The sequence below is a fragment of the Cucumis melo genome, chromosome 8, assembly GCF_025177605.1.
Source record: "Cucumis melo cultivar AY chromosome 8, USDA_Cmelo_AY_1.0, whole genome shotgun sequence".
In the NCBI taxonomy this organism is placed as follows: domain Eukaryota; kingdom Viridiplantae; phylum Streptophyta; class Magnoliopsida; order Cucurbitales; family Cucurbitaceae; genus Cucumis; species Cucumis melo.
The window spans coordinates 31,765,154-31,788,414 of record NC_066864.1 but is presented as its reverse complement, the minus strand read 5'-3'; the positions used below and the strand labels follow the sequence as shown (position 1 = coordinate 31,788,414).

At 33.1% G+C, this 23,261-nt stretch overlaps 1 protein-coding gene across 1 annotated transcript; it reads right to left on the bottom strand.

Annotated features, from left to right (window-relative positions):
* Positions 1-11,877: 11,877 nt before the first annotated feature.
* LOC103490737 (glutathione S-transferase U8-like) lies at positions 11,878-18,204 on the bottom strand. The gene is made up of 2 exons (XM_008450396.2): positions 17,802-18,204; positions 11,878-12,383 (listed from the first exon to the last, which is right to left on the bottom strand). The coding sequence occupies exons 1-2, from the start codon at positions 18,126-18,128 to the stop codon at positions 12,036-12,038; spliced, it is 675 nt and encodes a 224-aa protein (XP_008448618.2). The 5' UTR covers positions 18,129-18,204; the 3' UTR covers positions 11,878-12,035.
* Positions 18,205-23,261: the final 5,057 nt, after the last annotated feature.

The window sequence follows — 23,261 nt, the reverse complement described above, 5'->3', positions numbered from 1 at the left end:
TGAGGCTTTTTAGAAGTTTGAGTATTCAATTCTCTAGAGCTTCAGTTTTTTCTCTAATCCAAAGATCTTCAAAATGAATAGGAAGGTCTCTATTTATAGAGGATTCATGGGCTTTAGGTGGGCTTGGGCCCATTTGCTTGTTAGGCTTGGGCCCATCTACCTGTTGGGCTTGAGCTTAGGTCTATTTTCTTGGTAGGCTTAGGCTCGGGCCCATTTTCTTGGTGGGTTTGGGCTTGGCCCCATTTGCTTGATAGGTTCGGGCTCAACCCCGCTTGTCTGCGCGGGCTCAGACCCATTATTTCTTTGGCCCAATTTTTCTTTTGGGCTTGAACTAGGTTGGATATGAGAAAACTTAAGGGCCGACAAGAAGAATAGCAAAATAGAAGGTTTAGTTTGGATAATGACAAATTTTTATTTAAATTGATAAAATAGCAAAATCAGAAAATATGGAAAACTAATTGTTGGAATAATGTTCTAAATGCCCCTACCTAACTGAAAAAATTGAATCTTAAATACAATTATTCAAGAAACTACAAATACCCTATAATTAAAATCAAACTCCCAACACATGATTACCACATCAAAATCAAACTTTCATCTTGCAGAAGCTATTAGAGCTTTCAGCTCATCTCCTTCAAATTTTCGTCTTGCTCCTTCTTCTCCCTGATTTCTTCCTCTCTGAACCCTTCTCAAATCACTCCCTCACCATCCTCCAATCCTTCAATTCCTTCAATCTCAACAACCCATCTCTTGATTTCCTCGAAGATCTTGTCGCCGCTGCCGTCAGCTAGTTTTTGGTTTGAAGAACATGCTTAAGCACATTTGGGACAAAACCCAGAACTCGAGCTCATTCACTCCTTCTAGTAAATGAAAGCTTTGAATAGGAAACAAGTTAACGTTGACAAAGAGTAGAAATAGAGGAGGAGAGTACGCATCTTTGGTGGGCTGTACGCATCTTTCATGAAGGAGATCGTCGAAAAAGTAAAGTCTAGGAATGTCATTCCGCTGGTTCTTCGGATTACTATCATCGTGCGGAGGAATTTGCGATTGAGAGTAGGTTGATTAGAGAGAACCTTTGCCAATTCGCGCAGGATTTGAAAATTCGATTTCATATAGATCTCGTCCCACTTTGAACTTTCTGGACATTGTCTTTCAAATTGGTGAAATTCATGGAAGGAGAGAAGTCGACGATTCTCTTAAGAATAAGATTCAATTAATTACAAAAATGTCATTAAGGCATATTTAAGGTCCTTTAATAAATTGTTTAAAATATAACAAACCCCATAATCTTGTAAATATATTTGCATCATTTTAGGAATAATGTATAAAATTTGAATTCAAAATAACAATTTATAAAATTATTTTTAAATCAACAAAATTTAGGAATGAAAATGGTGTAAATGAAATTTGTTGTTTTAGGGATGATAATCTACAAATTTAAGTTTGGTATCTTTACCATAATTTTAAGGATTCAAACTAATTATTTAAAATTAAAGTGTAAAAATTGGATTTAGAAATAAGGTTAAAAATTGAGATTAAAACTAACTATTTTAGGGTGAGATATATATTTCTAAACCCAAAAGGTTAATATATATCAAATATGTATTATGTATAATTTACGTCTATTTTTTGATAAATAGTTTGAAGAATAAAAAATGCGAAATAATTGAATTTATGCTTGTTATTTTAGGGATATGAGGTAAAATTTGAATTCAAATCGACGATTTTAGGGGATAATATAAATTCTTGATTAAAATTGTTATTAAAATTTTGTAATATGTATTATTTAATAAATTTTTGATAAATAATATAAAATATAGAAAATTGTGAATTAATTGATTTAAATCCTAATAATTAGGGGTGTTAAAACTAAAGCCATATCTTTAGGGATGTTGGTGAAATCTTATGCAACAAAAAAATATTTTTTAGTTTAGTTAAGATTTACCAAAGTGAATGTGTTTACAAATACACTATATTCGTACTTTGTGATATTTTGTTTGTTTTTTTTTACCTACAAAAATACACTGTATTTGTATGCAAGGAATTGCCTTTGTAAAGGGTATGCTCAGGCAAAACAAATTGAAAAAAAAATATTCAGCAAGCCGTTTTGCCATATCTTTAAGGATTGTAACTAATGATATATCTTTAGAGATTGTATGAACAATATAATTTTTTTTTATTTTGTTAAGAATTATTGTAAATAAGTGTGTTTACAAATACACTGTATTTGTGATATGTGATATTTTATTTGATTTTTTGATTTTAACAAATACACTGTATTTGTATATGGACAACTGTCATCCATGAATGGGTAAATTTGGGCCAAAAAGAGTGAGAAAATATTTATGGTAGTTAGTTTTGCCATAAATCAAAATAATATAACAATTTGCTATTTTTCTTTTTTCTATCTTCATATTTGCTAATTCCACGAATTCCCCAAAATTTAAACTTAACTACCCAAATCCAATCAAATTATAATCATCACAATTTTCTGTGCTGACGTGGCAAGATTTAATTGGCCAAAATTTCTTATTCAACAAATGTCCCATTTTCGAAATTTGTGCACGTGTATGAGTGGATGAATCTATGATAAGCTGAAACAAAAAATATAAGTGATCTTGTTCTTGATTTTTGCTCCAGTTAATATGTCAAATTAATCACATTATACGTTTTTTTTTATACAATCCAATATCAATTTTGTAGTGAATTTTGATTTTAATTCACAATTTATTTATTTTTTTGAAATATAATAAAAAATAAACTTGAATGAAGTTGGATTTTTTTTTACTAATGAATTTAATAGAAAAATTGAGACTTAATATTTATAAAATTGGAGTATTGCCAATTCATCAAAATATGAATTTAAGTCAAAGTTTTGTTTTTTTTTGTTTTTTTTTCATATTCTCTTCATTTGAATTTTTTAGTGAATTGCCCCTAGAACTTAAAATTGGAAAAGTTTGCTATTTTTTTTACTTCATTTGAAATTCATTTATGATTTGGGATAAAAAAAATTTCAATAGATGAAATATATATATATATATATATATATATAGGATGAACTGTTTTCAAGATTTGAGGTGTTTTTATTTTATGTTTAATTATGAGAAGGATATGGCTTGAAGTTTTTTTTAATGCTTTATAAAGAAATGTCATTATTTTTTTCTTAATTAATCCAAATAAAGAAATATAGAGGACATTTTTTTTAATAAAGAAACGGAATAGAGGAGAAGGTTAGGAATTCTCCCGTATAATCTCTTATTTGTTAAGAAGATTTTTACTTAGTTTGTTGAGAAGAGATTTGATTTGCTATCTTCTACCCTTTATAAATAGGGAAGAAGCTTGCAAACAAAATTAACACAAATTCATCTTCTCTAACTTTTTTTCATTGCTTATGTGTTTGATCCTCCAACTTTTTTTTTTATTTAGGAGAGAAGAAAATCCGATGTGCTTCATTTTTTTTCATGATTTGAGACGATGGAGCGCCGCTTGGACAAATTTGAAGACAATTTATCGACTGTGCCGCATTCAAGAAGATGATAGCCTCGACTGCAACATATTTAAGACGATGATAGCCTCGACTGCAACATATTTAAGACGATGATAGCCTCGACTGCAACATATTTGAGACGAAGATAGCCTCGACTGCAACATATTTGAGACGACGATAGCCTCGACTGCAACATATTTGAGACGACGATAGCCTCGACTGCAACATATTTGAGACGACGATCTTCTCGACTGCAACATATTTAAGACGATGATAGCCTCGACTGCAACATATTTGAGACGAAGATAGCCTCGACTGCAACATATTTGAGACGACGATAGCCTCGACTGCAACATATTTGAGACGACGATCTTCTCGACTGCAACATATTTGAGATGACGATCTTCTCGACCGCAACATATTGGAGACGACGATCTTTTCGGCCGCAACATATTTGAGACAACGATCTTCTCGGCCACAACATATTTGAGACGACGATCTTCTCGGCTGTAATATATTTGAGACGACGATCTTCTCGACTACAACATATTTGAGACGAGGACATTCTCGACTGCAACACATGTGAGAAGATGAAGATGTAGATCCTCCCGACCGCAACACATGTGAAAAGATGAAGATGTAGATCCTTTCGACCGCAACACATGAGAAGATTCTCGTTTGCAACATATCGAAGCTGCACCTAGAACGATGAAGTTTAAAGCTTTTGAACTTGAACTTAAAGAAGCAACGACGAAGTTTCTTGAGGAAGACAAAGCTAGCTATCTTAAGAAGGTAGACAATTAAACATCTCTATTATCACTAAAGAAGCCACTGAGATCCTAGCTACGGTTCATAAGAGCCTGGAGGCTGCACGCGAAGAATTTAAGAACTTCAAGAGGAAGCTTTAACTTTGCCCCCTTAGCCCCCATTCCTTTTTTTTTCTTTCATTGTATTCTTGTAAAATGCAAGATTTTGTTGAATGGTAATGAAAATGTTCTTATTCTGGTGTGACTGCTTATGAATTTCATTTTATGTTGTTTATGCATCCTTTACTATGAGCTTACATCATCACAATGCATAATATATTTTTTTTTTGCATGCGACTGAACCTAAAGTAAAGTCATAATGTAGTTCAACTTTTCTTTTTTTTCTTTTTTTGGATGGGTGTCGACGGCAGAGAACAAAGAAAGATGAAGGAAGAAATTTCTTCTTTTAAAAGAAAACATTATTTCCTTTCTTTGTTTTCCTTTGTTTTTTTTTTCTTTTTTTTTCTTTTCTCTTCAGCTTTTCGTTTCTTTTCGTTTTTTCATTTTTTTCTTTTCTTTTTTTCTTTTTCATTTTTATTTTCTTTTCTTTTCTTTTTTTAATTACTTCTTTCTTTTTTTTTTTTTCAAGTTTTTTTTTATTTTTTTTAAACTATTTTTTTCTAGTAATTTTTTTTGCAATTTTTTTTACAATTTTTTTACTAACTTATCTTTTTTTTTTCTTTACATAGGAGTGATCTTACTTTTTAAAAGCAAACATGAGCTTGGAAAAAATTGAAAATGGAGCGCTGTATGAACAAATTTGAAGATGGAGCGCTGTATTGAACAAATTTAGAGATGGAGTGCCGTATTGAACAAATTTGGAGATGGAGCGCCGTATTGAACAAATTTGGAGATGGAGCGCCAGCATTGAACAAGTTTGGAGATTGAGCACCCGCATTGAACAAATTTGGAGATGGAGTGCCCGCATTGAACAAATTTGGAGGTGATGATGATTCTATCGACTTTGCCGCATTGAAGATGGAGATGATGATGATTCTATCGATTGCGCTATTGGAATTTATGTCCTAAAACTCGTACTTTGTTATTTGATTCAATAAAATTTATTATTGAATGCTATAATCTTAAAACTAATAAATTAAGGTCCCGAAGCTATTTTACTAAGTTTGTCAATACACTTGAACTTTATGTAGAGACATAAACATGGATTAAGTTCGAGTTAATAGCCCAAATAGTCTATAGTGTATGAATAAGGTTGACCGCCTTATTCTGAAAAAACACTATGGATGCGGCCCGCTCCATAGTTAGTACAAACAAGGTAATCCTAAATCGTTCATGTAGAGACATGAGAGTGGGGGCGTCTTATGTAAATGGTTTGCATAAGACTAAAACCACGAAATAGTTACTTTTAGTTATAACGCCGTAAACTATAAACTGACTATTTTATTTATAATGACCTAGGTAACTTGATCTTAATTCTGAGCTAACTATGAACTTCTGTTCAATCGGTAGTATCCTTAGATTTGCATAGGTGAGGGCAGCTAATCATCATTGGCCCAATAAGCCTTCTATTTCAGGGCTAAGACCGAGTGAATAGCTAGGGACATAGGGCGCAAGACGGAATTGACTCCTACCAACTTCTGGGATAGTAGATAAGTTGTTCCCTTAAGGACTGAATCCAAGTCTTGAACAAGGGGCCCCACCTTCTCATTGGTCTGAGAAGGATTCAGGTTTATAGGTTGGACCTTAAACCAATTGTTCAATAGTGTATTAGTGGGTCTTAAGGAGCAAGATGTAATCTTGGGGGTAAAACGGTATTTTGACCCAACCAAGATTACGAACAACCTATGAAGGATCAACTTACTCATCATGGTTATATTAGGTGGACAGAAATATATCTATAGTGAGGGGAGTGCAACGAAGAGTCTTTAGTGGAATGACTCTTTAGTTAACGAATGTTGATTAAGTTTGGTCTAAAAGAGTTTAGCCAGTTAATCTCGAATCGTTGGAGCCCATGATCTATAGGTCCATTAGGTTCCCCTACTAGCTCATATGGATTCAACTAAGAACAATATGTTGGAATAATTAGAATTGTTCGAATAGGTAAGGAGAGAGAAACTGACCAGTGTATATGATATAAGTTGGTAAATATAAACTTTAAGCTGTGTTTAAATATGATTTAAATAATGAATATGGATTCATATTTAGAAGCTTGGAAAGTTTTGAAATGGTCAAAGCTGTAAAAGTCAACATGTTGACTTTTCACTTTGAAAAACAAAACTTTGACCGGATTTATATTTTAGAAAAATGAATGCGAATTCATACTCGGGAGATTAAAATTAGTCAAGATGGATAAAATAGCAAAAACTCAAAACATTAACTTTTGACTAAGAAAAGTCAAAGTTTGACTTTGATTTAATTGGTCAAATGACCAAATTGCCCTTTGACTAATATACTTATTAACTAAATGTTAGTGGGAAATGTGGCAGCTTATAATGTATTTAGAAGCAATTAATTCCATTAATAGTTAATGGATTAATTAGGTGTTGAGATTTCATGAAATAAATTGCATGCATTTTGCATGTAATTTTTCTATATATAAACTTCCATTTACAGAATGAGAAGATGATGATGCTGATGAAAAATCTCTAAACGATACACCTACCTCCATCCATCTCTCTATAGGTTTCCTTCACAAAAACGAGTTCCACAACTCGGTTCTTAGTCTTGAGATTAGTTGGTCAACATAGTGGTTGTTCTTTGCTCATGATCTTCAGAAAGAGAAGAAGTTTTGGAATGAAGTAGAAGTTGAGAACTACAAAGGTAAGCTCATCATTTACCTTATATTTTCTTCGTTTAGGTCTATCATTTAGTTACTGCATGTTAATTTCTAAATCATTTAGATGCATATAGAGTAAAGCATGATCCTTGTCTTTCGCTGTATGTTTCTGTGATGTTTTTTTTCCCTTCATGCGCCACATTAAAGATGGAGATGATGATGATTTATCGACTGCGCCACATTGAAGATGGAGATGATGATGACTCTGCTATGCTGCCTTGAAGAAGATGATGATGATTTATCGACTGCAACACATGTAAGAAGATGAAGATGAAGATGAAGATGATGATCCTCTAGGCTGTAACACATGTGAGAAGATAAAAATGATGATCCTCTCAGCTGCAATACATGTGAGAAGATGAAGATCCTTTCGGTTGCAACACATGTGAAAAGATGAAGATCCTCTCAACTGCAACACATGTGAGAAGATGAAGATCCTCTGGCTGCAACACATGGGAGAAGATGAAGATGAAGATCCTTTCAACTACAACACATGGGAGAAGATGAAGATGATGAATCTCTTAGCTGCAACACATGGGAGAGGATGAAGATGATGAATCTCTCAACTGCAACATATGTGAGAAGATGAAGATGAAAATCCTCTCAGTTGCAGCATATGTGAGAAGATGAAGATGATGATCCTCTTTGTTGTAACACATTGAAGATGAAGATAATGATCCTCTTGGCTGCAACACATGTGAGAAGATGAAGATGATGATCCTCTCAGCTGAAACATATGTGAGAAGATGAAGATCCTTTCGGTTGCAACACATATAAGAAGATGAAGATGAAGATCCTCTCGGCTGCAACATATGTGAGAAGATAAAGATGATGATTTTCTCGACTGTAACACACGTGAGAAGATGAAGATGATGATTTTCTCGGCTGCAACACACGTGAGAAGATGAAGATGATGATCCTCTCGACTGCAACACACGTGAGAAGATGAAGATGATGATCCTCTCAGCTGCAACACATGTGAGAAGATAAAGATGATGATCCTCTTGGCTGCAACACTGATTTGCAACATATCGAAGAGGAGTAGAGTTCGTTGATCAACATTTTGAAAAAGAGGCGAAGCTGCACTTCTAACGATGAAGTTAGCCTTTGAACTTGAACTTGAAGAAGCAACGATGAAGTTTCTTTAGGATGATGAAACTAGCTATCTTAAGAAGGAAAACAATTAAACATCTTTGTTGTCACCAATAAGCCACCGAGGCCCTAGCTACGATTCATAAAAGTCTGGAGGCCGCATGCAATGAATTTAAGAACTTTAAGGGGAAGCTTTGACTTTTTCTCCTTTAACCCCATTTTTTTGTTGTATTCTTGTAAATGAGAGATTTTTGTTGGATGGTAATGAAAATGTTATTTTTCTTGTGTGACTACTCTTGAATTTCATTTTTTATTGCATCCATATTCTTTATTATGAGATCACGATGAATCATAATATTTTTTTTATTTGCATGTGACTGAACTTAAAGTAAACTTTAAGCTGCCTACGTACCCTTTTTATAATATAGAGATCAAGTCATAATGTAGTTCAAAATATATATATATATATTTTTTGTCATTCACCTTTTAATCTCTTGTGGACTAGGAGCACCATGTAGTTTAGGCTCTTGCGATAAGGAGCTTTGCATATTTAACAACTTTTATTTTTATCAAGGATTTGTTCATCTTCTTTGTTTGTAGGATTGATGAAGATAATAAATCTTGGTTTCACGATCAAGGAACCTTCTGTATTTATGTTAACAGACAACTTCCTCTTCATGCGTGATGGGACATGACTATGAATCTTATCGTCATCATTTTCTTCATGAAATGGTTTTGCCTTCAAAGATTGCATCTCTCTTTGTTGTTGATCGTTTGTCATCTTTAGACGATCAAAAGCAGATGTTGAAGGTCGATCTTTCTTCGATGCAGAGATATTTAGCCTTTTGAAAGTTGATATTCGAGTGAAGTAGACGTTGGACATTGGTTTTCTTCTTCTTTCGTGGCCATACTTAATCTTTAAAAGACTGAAGATCGAGTAGTTGAAGGCTTGATACGATCAAAGACGGAAGTTTTTTGCTTAATTTCATTTGACTTGTCGACGTCTTTGAAAGATGCATAATTATTGTCGCCTTCTACTATGCTTACAGCATGACATGTAGTGACTTCTAATATTTCTTTTGGATGATCCTCACGGAAGCTTCTTGTGAGAAATTCTATCAAAGTTATCGACTGTCGAGGTTGGAGGAAGTCCTTGTCTTTTCCTTTGGTAGTCTTAGGCTTCCACATCTTCTTGTTCCTTTTTCCATTCTTTTTATGGGAGATGCTTTTTTTCGCATGCTTTTGATGGAATGACGACTCCTTTTGAATGGAATTTGGTTGTCTCCCTTTTCGATGAGTCATAACTATATCATTCGCCATCATCCTTAACATGCTCTTCTTTGTTTTGGGAGTTCGTTGTCACGATCCTTTGTTGGAATTGGACAACTATAGGTTTGAAAGTCCCAAATTGAATTAAGATTTTCCTTTGATCATAAAACTGTGTTGATAGTGGAACACTTGAAGTCATCGCAACTGCAACATGATTCGTTTGAGCTACTTTATCAACATCCAACTCAATCTTCTTTTCACGAGTCGACTTTAGAATCAACTCCTTCAACACGAAACACTTTTCAACAGGGTGACTAATGACTCGATGGTACTTACAGTAGTTAGGATCATCTACATTTCCTGTTTGTTTCGGTCATTTGCATTCTAGCAGCTGAATAAGTTGGTTATCTAACAACTACTCTAACATGTCTGCAACATCAGAGTCAGGAAATGAATAAACTTTTTCCTGTCTATCTTTAAGAGTTGAGCGTCGCTTTTCGTCGCTAGCATGCTTTCTTTCAAATTTTGTTTCTTTTCTTTTAGAGAAAGATTTTAAAGGAGTTGCATGAACAACCATAGACTCGTTTATAACACTATTTGCAATCTTTTTAGTGTCATCAATTTCATTCTTGTCACTTCTTATTTTTTAAACCAAGAAACCTTTTGCTCCTCTTTTGACAATACTCAGTTCCATATCATGGGTTTGAGATATTTGAAAAAATTATACTAAGGCCACAATATTATAAAAATCAAAATAAGGATATCGAAGTATTTTTCTTTAAATAATAATAACAACAATAATAAGGCAGTTGTGAAAGAAATTAATTAGTACTTTTAAATGATGTCATCTCTCTCCACTACTAAAATTCCACTAATATTTAATACTCATCATTTCAAATTTAACTTTAACTTACTTTACTTTTAAATAATAAATGACATCATCTTCAACATTATTAACCAAGATATAATTTAAAAGGCGGCTCTTGCACATATGACAAATAGTTTTATAAATTAGGTCTATTGTACATCTTTTACATTTGTAGAAAAGGGAAAATTCAAGTTCAGTCTACATTTGAAAATTGCAAAATTACGAAGTTACCCCTTTTAATAATTTCATGCTTTTCTTTCTTCCTTTCACGTTTCCATGTTTCATCTTTTCCCAAAAGTTTAGGGTTTCACGTCGTCTCCCCACTCATCAAACTTAAGTTTCACATCGTCTTCCCCAACGACTCACCAAACTTAAGACGAAGACCAAACTTAAGATAGGATTAGCCCCAAGATTTCCCTTCTCCCTTCATCTCAATCGAGAAGCACTAAGATTAGCCTTGGGATTTCAAAAAGGGACAACGATTTGGAATTGACCAAAAAGAATAAAAATCTTCCAAAAAGGGACAACAATCATATGTGCACTTGAACCACAGAGTTTTGATTTGCATCTTTTACAACAATAATTATGATACCTTGATAAACTTTTCTTTTGGAATTTGTTTGCACTTTTGGAATTTTTCTTCATATGTGATATACCTTATCTTGAATCAAAAGGTACCTTTAATTACAAATGACTATCATTCAAAAATTCTCCCAAATTAACTACTAAAAATTCTCCCAAATTAACTTACCAAGTAGTGAGGTTGAAACCAATTCAACATTGATATGAAAATTCTACAAACTATATCCTCCAAAATTAGTTAATCGGAGGAAGGGACATGACTCACGGCTCGGACGTAAGGGACACGACTCACATCTCGATAGAAGGGCATGCAACTCATGGCTTGACGGAAGGGATCGGCTCAACGAAAGGATGCGGCTTGGTGACCGAAGGGGATTAGCTCACGGCTCAGCAAAAGGAGGTGCAGCTCATGACTCGGTAAAAAGGGGATGCGACTCACGGCTAAGGTGGAAGGGCGCGGCTCATGGCTTATGGCTTGAAATCTCCATTAATATTTTCTTACTAAGCCCTAGAAATTTACTTGTCAAGAAGTTAGTATCATTTCTATTTCCTTTTGATTGTATATTACAAGCTAGTTAAGGTCGAGAGGTTACAATTATTGAAAACGAGATTAATATATTTTGATTAGCAATTATTATTCCTTATTCAATTAAAAAAAAACGTTCATAACTCGGAAGGGAGGAGAACACGTTGAAAGATTAAAAGAAAAAAATTAAGAAATATTGGGTTTCTTTACATTTATTAATATATTTTTTTAAAGAATAATTATTCATTTATACTCAAATAATAAAATTTACCATTTATTGTTAATAAGTAATAAGTTTTTAACAGATTCTCAGATAAAGAAATGATGATAGATATATTAAAATATTAAAAATTAAGAAACACTCCCAATAAAATTATATTATATTAAACAAAAGCACCAACAAAATAAATCCAAACATCCACTTAATTTCTGATGTATGTGACATTTTGATTCAACTAAACATTCATTTATTAATTAGCTTATAAAATGTAGCAATAGAATCTTATTTCAAATATTACTCAAGGAACACAATTGGTTACAAAAACCAAATATTACATATCAAATTTAATACCAAAACATTAACATGAAACCTTTCATCTTCTCAACAGCTAGTTATTTCGACCAAACACAACTTTGTTTAAAAATGCAACAAGAAAATCCTTCTGAGGTAGAACTTCCTTTGCAACGCTGTGGTTCATATAGTCTTGAATCCATTTGTTTAGGTTTGGAAATTTGTGAGTTGTTAGAAGCTCAAAGCCTGCAGCTTCTTCACTGGCATGCATCCAGCCTGGTAAAACCAGACCTACAATGTCAACAAATCCAATTTTGTCTCCTCCAAAGAATAACTTGTTCTGAAGCTCTTTCTCAAGTGGTTCTAGCATCTCATGAGCTTCTTCTATTCTCTTCTCTCTTTCTTCTTCATTGCTTCTAAAAGCCTTCTCTATCGCAGGCACAACCTTAAATTCAATAACAATACTCTTTTAACAATAATTATACGTACCATGACAACAAAAGTTGTTCTATTTGAACTATATAATATTTGAATTGCTTCAATTTAGCTTTGTTTTTGGTTACAATGGAGAAAAATGAACCTTCTATATTAATGGAGAAAAATGAATATTAATGGAGAGAATGTTGAAAATTAAACATGTTTTAAATAAATAAGTTATATGTGAGTTAATTTATGTAAGTTAGAGAAGGATGTGAGTTAAAAATGTTAGAGTTAATTTAGTAAGAGTTTCACCTTAGTTAAATGTAGGATTTAATTTGTTGTATTTAATTGTGATATGAGTTATTCTTATGACAATCCTATAAATAGGATTGAAATGTTGTAATCTAAATCATCCAAGTGTGAGTTGAATACACACAACAAGTCTTTCAAAAAGTTTTTTGTTTTCTATCAAATATTCTACTTGGTGATTATTTATTTGGGGTGTTCATCAAACGCTTCCAACAAAGTGGTATCAGAGCTTGAGTTTGGAGTAAAAAAATTGGTTTTGCAAATGGCAAACAACAATTTTGTTCCCTTCCAAGTACCTCGACTTACGAAAGAAAATTATAGTAGTTGGTGTATTCGAATGAAAGCTCTACTTGGTTCACAAGATGTGTGGGACATTGTTAGTAATGGTTATGAAGAACCAGAAAGTGATGCAGCTTTGAATCAAGCTCAACGAGAAGCTTTACAAAATACAAGAAAAAAAGATCAAAAGGCTCTCACCATCATTCATCAAGCCATTGATGATAACAATTTTGAGAAAATTTCTGGAGCAACTACTGCATATCAAGCATGGCAAATTTTGGAGAATACGTATAAAGGAGTAGATCGAGTCAAGAAGGTTCGCCTTCAAAAATTGAGAGGTGATTATGAATCACTACATATGAAGGAGTCTGAATCAGTTTCAGATTATACTTCAAGATTGCTAGCAGTAGTAAATGAAATGAAAAGATTTGGTGAGACAATAAGCGATGAGCAAGTAGTAGAAAAGATACTTCGCTCATTAGATGAAAAATTTAATTTCATCGTTGTAGCTATTGAAGAATCAAAGGATTTGAGTACAATGTCCATTGATCAACTTATGGGTTCTTTACAAGCCCATGAAGAGAAGCTTCTTAAGAAGAACAAGCAGATGACTGAGCAACTTTTTCAGTCAAAGTTGAAATTAAAAGACAAGGAAGGCAGCCTAGAAAAAGGAAATCGAGGTCGAGGACGTGGTGGTAATCGTGGACGTGGTGATTTCAAAGATCGAGGTCAAGGAAGCTACGGTCAAAGAAAATTTGATGAGAGTAATTCAAACTCAAATTCATCAAGAGGTAGAGGAAGACAACATTATTCGAGGTCAAGTTGGGAAAGATCAAATAATGACAGGAGATATGACAAAAGACAGGTTGAATGTTATAATTGTCATAAATTCGGCCATTATTCTTGGGAATGCAGAAAAAAATTGAAGAAAATGCAAATTATGCTGAGAAAGATGAAGAAAGCGGTGATTCCTCATTGTTTCTAGCATGCAAGGGTGCTGAAACATGTGAAAACAGTGCATGGTATCTCGATAGTGGTGCAAGCAATCACATGTGTGGAAGTAAATCAATGTTCATTGAACTTGATGAATCTGTTGGTGGCGATATCGTATTTGGTGATGCCACAAAAATTCCAGTTAAAGGAAAAGGTAAGATTTTGATCAATTTGAAGAATGGGAAGCATGAGTTTATCTCTAATGTTTATTATGTGCCTAATATGAAGAACAACATTTTGAGTTTGGGACAACTCTTAGAGAAAGGCTATAATATTTTGATGAAGGATTGTAGTCTTTTGATAAGAGATAATCATGACAAAATTATTGCTAAAGTGCAAATGACGAAAAATAGAATGTTTTTATTAAACATTCAAACTGATGTTGCTCAATGTTTAAAGTCATGTTTGAAAGATCCCAATTGGATTTGGCACTTGAGATTTGGGCATTTGAACTTTGATGGCTTAAGATTATTAGCCAGGAAGAACATGGTGAAAGGGTTGCCATATGTCAAACTTCCAGATCAACTTTGTGAAGGTTGTCTTCATGGCAAACAATCAAGGAAGAGTTTTCCACAAGAATCATCTTCGAGAGCAAGGAGACCACTGGAGTTAGTTCACACTGATCTTTGTGGACCGATCAAACCAAGTTCTTTTGGTAAGAATAATTATTTCTTATTATTTATTGATGATTTCAGTCGGAAAACTTGGGTTTACTTTGTCAAAGAGAAATCAGAAGTATTTGGCATGTTCAAGAGATTTAAAGCTCTTGTTGAAAAGAAAGTGGTTATTACATTAAAGCTTTGAGATCAGACAGGGGAGGTGAATTCACTTCAAATGAATTCAAAACTTTTTGCGCAGAAAATGGAATCCGTCGCCTTATGACAGTTCCATTTACTCCTCAACAAAATGGTGTTGTTGAAAGGAAGAACCGAACAATACTTAACATGGCTCGAAGCATGTTGAAGTGTAAGAAGATGCCAAAAGAATTTTGGGCACAAGTTGTTGAGTGTGCAGTGTACTTGTCAAATCGTTCCCCTACTAGAAGCTTATGGAACAAAACTCCTCAACAAGCATGGACAGGAAGAAAACCATCCATTGGTCATTTGAGAGTATTCGGATGCATGGCTTATGCGCATATACCTGATCAAAAGCGTAGTAAGCTTGATGATAAAAGTGAGAAATATGTGTTTGTTGGCTATGATGCAAGCTCAAAAGGCTACAAGCTTTATAATCCTGTTACAAAGAAGACGATCGTAAGCAGAGATGTTGTGTTTGATGAAGAAGCATCATGAAATTGGAATGACGAACCAGAAGATTACAATTTTGTGTTTTTTCCTGACGATCGTGATGAGCCTAGTGACATTGCTTCTCCACCAACATCGCCAATCACTCCACAACAAAGCACATCTTCATCATCTGCAAGTTCAAGTGAAGGGCCTCGTGGCATGAGAAGCTTACAAGACATATATGATGAAACTGAAGAGTTAAGTCAAAGTTTTAATAACCTTACTCTTTTTTGTCTATTTGGTGACAGTGAACCTTTGAATTTTGAAGAAGCTTTGCAAAATGACAAATGGAAGATTGCTATGGATGAAGAGATAAAAGCCATAAAAAAGAATGATACGTGGGAACTTTCTACTCTTCCAAATGGAAAGAAAGCAGTAGGTGTCAAATGGGTGTTCAAGATAAAAAGAAATGAAAAGGGAGAAGTGGAGAGATACAAAGCAAGATTAGTTGCAAAAGGATATTCTCAAAGAAAAGGCATTGATTATGATGAAGTATTTGCTCCCATTGCTCGTTTGGAAACCATAAGGTTGTTAATTGCTCTTGCTGCACAAAATAATTGGAAGATCTTTCAGATGGATGTCAAATCGGCATTTTTGAATGAATATCTAGAAGAAGAAGTCTACTTGGAACAACCTCCTGGTTATTCTGTGAAAGGCCAAGAGGATAAAGTTCTAAAATTGAAGAAGGCATTATACGGATTGAAACAAGCACCAAGAATGTGGAATAGCAGAATCAACAAATATTTCCTTGATAATGGGTATTTGAGGTGTCCTTATGAACATTCTCTTTATATTAAGGTTAATGGTCATGGAGATATTTTGGTAGTTTGTTTGTACGTGGATGACTTAATTTTTACAGGAAATTGTGCAAGTATGTTTGAAGATCTCAAGAAGGCGATGACCCAAGAATTTGAAATGATAGATATAGGGCTAATGTCATATTATCTTGGCATTGAAGTGAAGCAGTCAGAGGAAGGAATTTTCATCTCTCAAGAACGATATACTAGAGAAATTCTAGAGAAGTTCAATATGATGAATTCTAAGCCTGTCGCAACTCCGATTGAAACTGGGACCAAACTGTCCAAACATGAAGAAGGAGATGATGTTGATCCTTCATATTTCAAACGTTTGGTTGGGAGTTTGAGATATTTGACTTGCACACGACCAGATATTCTTTTCAGCGTTGGATTGGTGAGTCGATTTATGGAATCTCCTACAACTACTCATTTGAAAGTGGCAAAGAGAATTCTTCGTTACCTCAGAGGTACGCTTGATTATGGGTTGTTTTATTCTTCATCTAAAGAATTCAAGCTTGAAGGCTATTGTGATAGTGACTGGGCTGGAGATACTAATGATCGAAAGAGCACTAGTGGATATGTTTTCTTCTTTGGCAATACTGCATTTACATGGAGTTCTAAGAAGCAACCTATTGTGACATTATCCACTTGTGAGGCAGAATACGTTGCTGCAACTTCATGTGTTTGTCATGCAGTTTGGTTAAGAAATTTGTTAAAGACAGTTGAAATTTTGCAAGAAGATCCAACTGTGATTCATATAGACAATAAGTCAACAATTGCTTTAGCAAAGAATCCTGTGTTCCATGATCGTAGCAAACACATTGATACAAGATTTCACTTCATCAGAGATTGCATTTCAAGGAAGGAAGTTCAAGTTGAATATGTGAAGACTGAAGATCAAATTGCAGATATTTTTACGAAGCCACTCAAAGTTAATGTGTTTAACAACTTAAGAACTTTGCTTGGAGTTTTTCAAAACAAAAAAACATGTTTAAGGGAGGATGTTGAAAATTAAACATGTTTTAAATAAATAAGTTATATATGAGTTAATTTATGTAAGTTAGAGAAGGATGTGAGTTAAAAATGTTAGAGTTAATTTAGTAAGAGTTTCACCTTAGTTAAATGTAGGATTTAATTTGTTGTATTTAATTGTGATATGAGTTATTCTTATGATAATCCTATAAATAGGATTGAAATGTTGTAATCTAAATCATCCAAGTGTGAGTTGAATACACACAACAAGTCTTTCAAAAAGTTTTTTGTTTTCTATCAAATATTCTATTTGGTGATTATTTATTTGGGGTGTTCATCAAACGCTTCCAACAGAGAAAACAATGATCTAGAGACTTGAACACTGAATAGAACATTCTAAACCATACTCATGTTACCATTTTGAATCAGACTTAATTATTTATCTACCACTCTAGGGTATCAATTTTAGATTCTAGTTGTTTGAGATCTCTTTATTTGGCTACTTCACATTTGTAAGGATATTTTCTCCAATTTTCTCCTGGAGAGGGAAAGAGAGGAGATGGCAAGAGAGAAACGAAAAAGAGCCATATTTGCTCGAATTAATTATCCGTAAACCAACTGTTTAGTAAAGAACCACGGTGATTGATTTAAAACTTTAATTTGACGATCAAATAGATACCAACTTTAAACATCGAAGATCAAAGTGCGATTAAAAAAACACTACCTATTCCAATTACTTAAATAAGAAAAACAAAAATTATATATTAGGAAAGTGTTAAAATTTTAGGGTCAAACTTGCAAGCGTACCTTGTCATCAATATACTTAGCCCAGAATCTGGCAAGAGCTCTTTGATAGGGATCTTTAGGCAAGATGGCATAACTTTCCATCCAAGTTTCTTCAATGTATTCAAGGATTACACGAGACTCTGAAATGGGTTTTCCATTGTGGACAAGAACAGGCACTTTCTTGTAAATTGGGTTGTATTTCAGCAACAAATCGCTCTTGTTGTTGTTAAGCATATCTTCGTCAATGTGTTCATAATCCACGCCTTTTAGTTTGAGAGCTAACTCCACTCTCCGACTATACGAACCTGACCGGAAACCAAACACTTGCACTTTCTCTTCTCCGGCCATGTTTTTTTTTTTTTTTTTTTTTTTATTTCCCTCTCTGGAAATAAACTAAATGAAAAGGACTGTGTACTTTTGTTTTTTGTTATTTTTAAATTTATAGGAAAGGTTAGGATAAGGTTTCATGAGGTGGAGATTACCGGTGTCGTAAGCCGCTACGTAAGCAGTGGAACGGTCTCCATCTATTTCTTGACTTTTTTTCATTTACAAAATATTCGCTTTTGATCTTTGGTTTAATCTCCATCACTCCATGTTTGTTTCACCGGAATTCTTATGGAATTGCACACCACATTAATTATCTTTCTTTCTTTCACAAACTTTTGAATTTTTTTTTATTAATATCAATTATTCATTATTATTGTTAATCTTAATTAATTATGTAATATAAATATATTTTTATACTTAATACATTTTTAACTAATAAATTAACTATATAAAACTATTTAATATAAGATTTCATAATTAATTATTAATATTTTAATTATATTATATTTATTAAATTATTTTTATTATCAAATAAAATAATATTATTAATACTTAATTAATAATGTTCATCTAATCATGACCCTATTACTTGTTCTCTTTCATTTCATAAATAATTATTTAGTTTTGGGTTCAAATATAAATTAGTAAATCAAATAAATTCCTTTAACTTTCATACATGAAAATTATCATGCATATCCAAACACAGACATTAGCTATTCAGCCATCTAAAACCCAAGCATTCAAATCCTAGACATTTAATATCTATACTCATTAAAATATATGCATCCAAATTGCCTCTTGGGAGCATCTTGATACTACTGAGTTGAGTTGGTTGTTACAAGTGAGTTATAGTAGCATTTGTAATAATTTTTATGTTTAGATTATTTTAGTTTGAGTTATAATGGTATGTGTTTGAGTTTTAGTCAAGATAAAAATAATAAATAGTTAGTAAAGAGAATTTTGAAATAGGATTATTGTAGTTAATTTTAGATTATACTAATTGATTAATATAATTGGTGTCTCAAATTATAAGTGGACTATAATAGTCTATTCCATCCACTTTAAATTGGGGGTTAAACACACCCTTCTTAATTGATTTAAACAAAGTAAGTTAATGGATCATATAAAATATGATAGTAAGATCCAAGATATATAGTATAGACATAACACAATGCAAAGAATTCGTAAATATCATAATATTTAAATTTAGTTTTCAAAGATTATCACTAGTATGTTAGATCACTTAAAGACTCAAATATCTAATAAGAGCCTATCAACGATAAAATTTGTCATTGATTGATTTTACTTATTTGTAATTTTGTTATGGTATTCAAGATTTAAAATATCAATGTAGATGAAAATATTGAGTTCTCAATTTTATGGAAATATCGATATCGATTGAAAATTCGAAAAACTTTATGGAAATTGATGATAATTATATTGGTAAATATAAGGTATTTTCCTTGTATTATTAACTTAATGAATGTGGTATTTATACAAGAAAATCAAGGACAGAAAGATAAAATCTTTACATCAACTGATTAACAAATCTTCAACTAAGTAACAGTTTAATAACTAATTATATCAAATAATATGCCCCCCCTCAAGATGGAGTATAGAGATTACGAATTTCCATTTTGAACATAAACTCGTGGATAGTTGATAAAGGTAGTGGCTTAGTGAACGTGTCAGCTAGTTGATGTGAGGATTTAATGGATAGAAGCTTTTGTTGTCCTTGTTGAATTTTAGCATGAATGAAGTGGCAGTCTATTTCAATGTGTTTGGTACACTCATGAAATATTGGATTAGAAGCAATGGATATGGATGCATGGTTATCACAGTATATTAAGGCTGGAGCTTGACGAGGAATTTGCAAGTCTTGAAGGAGGTGAGTCTGCCATGTAATCTCACTTGATACACTTGCTAAAGCTATGTATTCTGTCTCTGTCGATGAGCGTGAAACCATGACTTGCTTCTTGGTTTTCCATGATACAAGGGATTTTTCAAGAAAGATGCAAAACCCAGTGATTGATTTTCGAGTGTCTAAACAACATCCCCACTCTAAGTCAACGAAGGCCTTGATGTTAAATTCTTTTGAGGCTCAAAGCATTATGCCTTGTCCTGTTTTGCCTTTTCGGTAGCATAGTAGGTGATGCACTACTGTTAAGTGTTCAGTATGAGGTTTAGCCAGGAATTGACTAAGTTTGTGAACACAGTAGGAAATGTCTGGCCTTGAGATTTGTAGGTATAACAGTCTCCCGATTAGTCTTCTATATGAGGAAGCATCCACATCATCTAGTGCATTGCCTGATGTAGTAGATAAACGCAGACTAGACACCATTGGGCATTGAGTGAATTTTACATCCAGAAAACCAGAGTCTTCAAGTATTTGTAGGCAGTACTTCCCTTGAGACAAATAAATGCATGTTGTTGACCGGGACAATTCAAGGCCTAAACAGTATTTTTCTTGTCCAAGGTCTTTTAGTAGGAAGTGTGATCTTAGTTCCTTTACGAAGGTTATTTCATTGCTTGAAGAGCCTGTGATTAAGATATCATCTATGTATACCAAGAGAGCAACAAATGAGGAACCTTGGCCTTTAGTGAATAAGGAGTAATCTACTTTGGATTGGGAGAATCCATTTGTAAGTAATAATACTCCAAAAATTTTGGAGAACCATTGTCGAGATGCTTGTTTTTAGGCCATATATTGATTTGTGTAGTTTGCAGACTAGGGGGTGGAAGAAGCTTGTTGCTCTTTGGAATAATAGCCCATTGGCAATGTCATGTATACTTCTTCAAATAAGTCGCCATGAAGGAATGCATTATTCACATCCATTTGGCATAGGAACCAGCCAAAGGAGGCGGTTAGTGACAGAAGTACTTTGATAGTGACAATTTTAGCCACAGGGGAGAAGGTGTTGAGGAAGTTAATGCCTTATTGTTGACTATAACCTTTTGCAACCAACTAGACTTTATGCTTATCAACAATGCCGTTAGCATGGTATTTAACTTTATAGACTCATTTGCATCCAACAACATGATGCCCATGGGGAAGGGGAACAATACTCCAAGTGAAGGGATGAAAACCCTTTAATGCGGAAGAATTACAGAAACCCAATTTTAATTGGAACCTTAAAAAATACCAATACATTTGCAAAAATTACAAAATAATTTTTATGGTTAAACATGCTTTGAAGAAAATACAAAGAAGAAAAACTTACTCTCGTTGACGACTCTGAATCTACCAAACGCCAACTTGGGCACCACCACTTGGAAACCTTCTTATTCTCTGATTGAGATGTTTGTGGGAACTAAATTGGATTGAGGGATTCTTTTTTTTTTAGAGAGAAAAAGTTGAGAGAATGCGATGATCCTTTTTTCTACAAAAGATCACAGAACGCCTTCTGTGTTTTTGTTAGGCAAAGAATTCTCTCTTCTTCATACGAAAGAAGAGGAAAGTTAGAGAGAATAAATGGGAACGTGGGAAACCCATGTTCCTTATTAATTTAATACATAAATATTAAATTACTAAATATTAAATTAATAAATATTAAATTAATTAATTAATTAAAGCATATTTAATTAATATTTCATTTAAATCATATTTAAATGAATATCTCTCGCATAACCTATAGTTTTAATTTAATTAATTTAATTAATTTAATTAAATCAAATTTAATTAAACGAAATTAAATTAAACTATTAATTAATTTCTAAATTAAATATCTTATATTTAATTTAATGCAAATTTTGAATCATATTCAAATATAAATTTTTCTCATAACCTATAGTTTTAATATGTATCACATACACATTAAATTTTAATCTATAGTTTTAATATGAATCTAATTCACATTAAACTAATATTTGAACTCATTCAAATTTTTTATTCGCTCATAATTTAATTTTGAATAATATCCAAAATTAAATTTATATAATAAAGTCTAATTAAAATATAAACTTTATATTATGATGTATCAATATACATTATATTAATTCCCAAAGTAAATTTGAACATTTCAAATTACAACCAATATAAATAAATCTCATTACTCTTTATGAGCTAGGAAGGGGACCTAATGGACCTACAAATCAGAAGCTACAACAATATGAGATTAATTAGCTAAACTCATTAACCACATTAATCGATATTCGTTAACTATGTGTACACTTCACTAAAGACTCACAGCTGAACTCTTCTCACTGTAGATATATTTCTGTATTCATGGATATAGACCAATACCAGTAAGTTAGTCCTTCACAAATGTTCGTAACACCAGCTGGGTCAAATTACCGTATTACCCCTGGGTTACTTCTAGTCCTTAAATACCAATGCTCCTCTAATGAACAATTTGTTTATGGTCCAACCACTAAACAGAAAACCCCTCTCGTGCCATAGAGAGGGTAGGACCCTTTGTTCAAGTTTCGGAGACACTATTTAAGGGAACACTTATCTACTTACCTTAAAGGCGGGAAGGAGTGAATTTCATCTTGTGTGATTATGTTCCCAGCTCTCCACTTGGTCTTATCCCCAAAATGATAGGCATATTGTGTCGACAATCTGGCCACTCTCACTCGTACAAATCCAAGGACAATCCCTTGCAAACAGGAGTTTATAATACACTCATGATTAAGACTAAGTTACCTAGGTCATCTTAATGAAATAGAAATCCAACTAGTTAATGGAGTTACATCTAGTGATTATTATTCCGTGGTCCAGTCTTATGTAAACTCATTGCATATGATACCCTCACTCACATGTCGCATACATGAACGCATTGGATCAATGTGTTTGTATCAAATATAAAGTGAGCCGTATCCATAGTGTTAACAGGATAAGGTACCCAACCTTAACCCTATACTATAGACCCTTTAAGCTGATCTTGAACATTGATCCCCATATGTCTCTACATACTGTTCAAGACTCATCTAACAACTTAGGATGTTAGTTTATTGGATTTAGGTTATTAAGACAAAACTAATAATATAATCAATAATACTTATTGAAATAATAATAATAAAACATTTTATTAATAACGGTCAATTGATTATATTTACTATCTACGAGTTTTAGGACATTAAACCCAACACCAAGTATTTGTTCTTTCCGTGGCAGCTATTTCTGCATCCATAGCATTTCTCCATGACTGTGAT

What these genes read in the sequence shown, in the direction of transcription:
- LOC103490737 (XM_008450396.2), bottom strand. Translation starts at nt 18,128, where the DNA reads ATGGCCGGAGAAGAGAAAGTGCAAGTGTTTGGTTTCCGGTCAGGTTCG. An exon ending in CTAAGTATATTGATGACAAG is followed by an intron (nt 12,384 to 17,801) that starts GTACGCTTGCAA and finishes ATTGAATTTAAG; the next exon opens with GTTGTGCCTGCGATAGAGAA.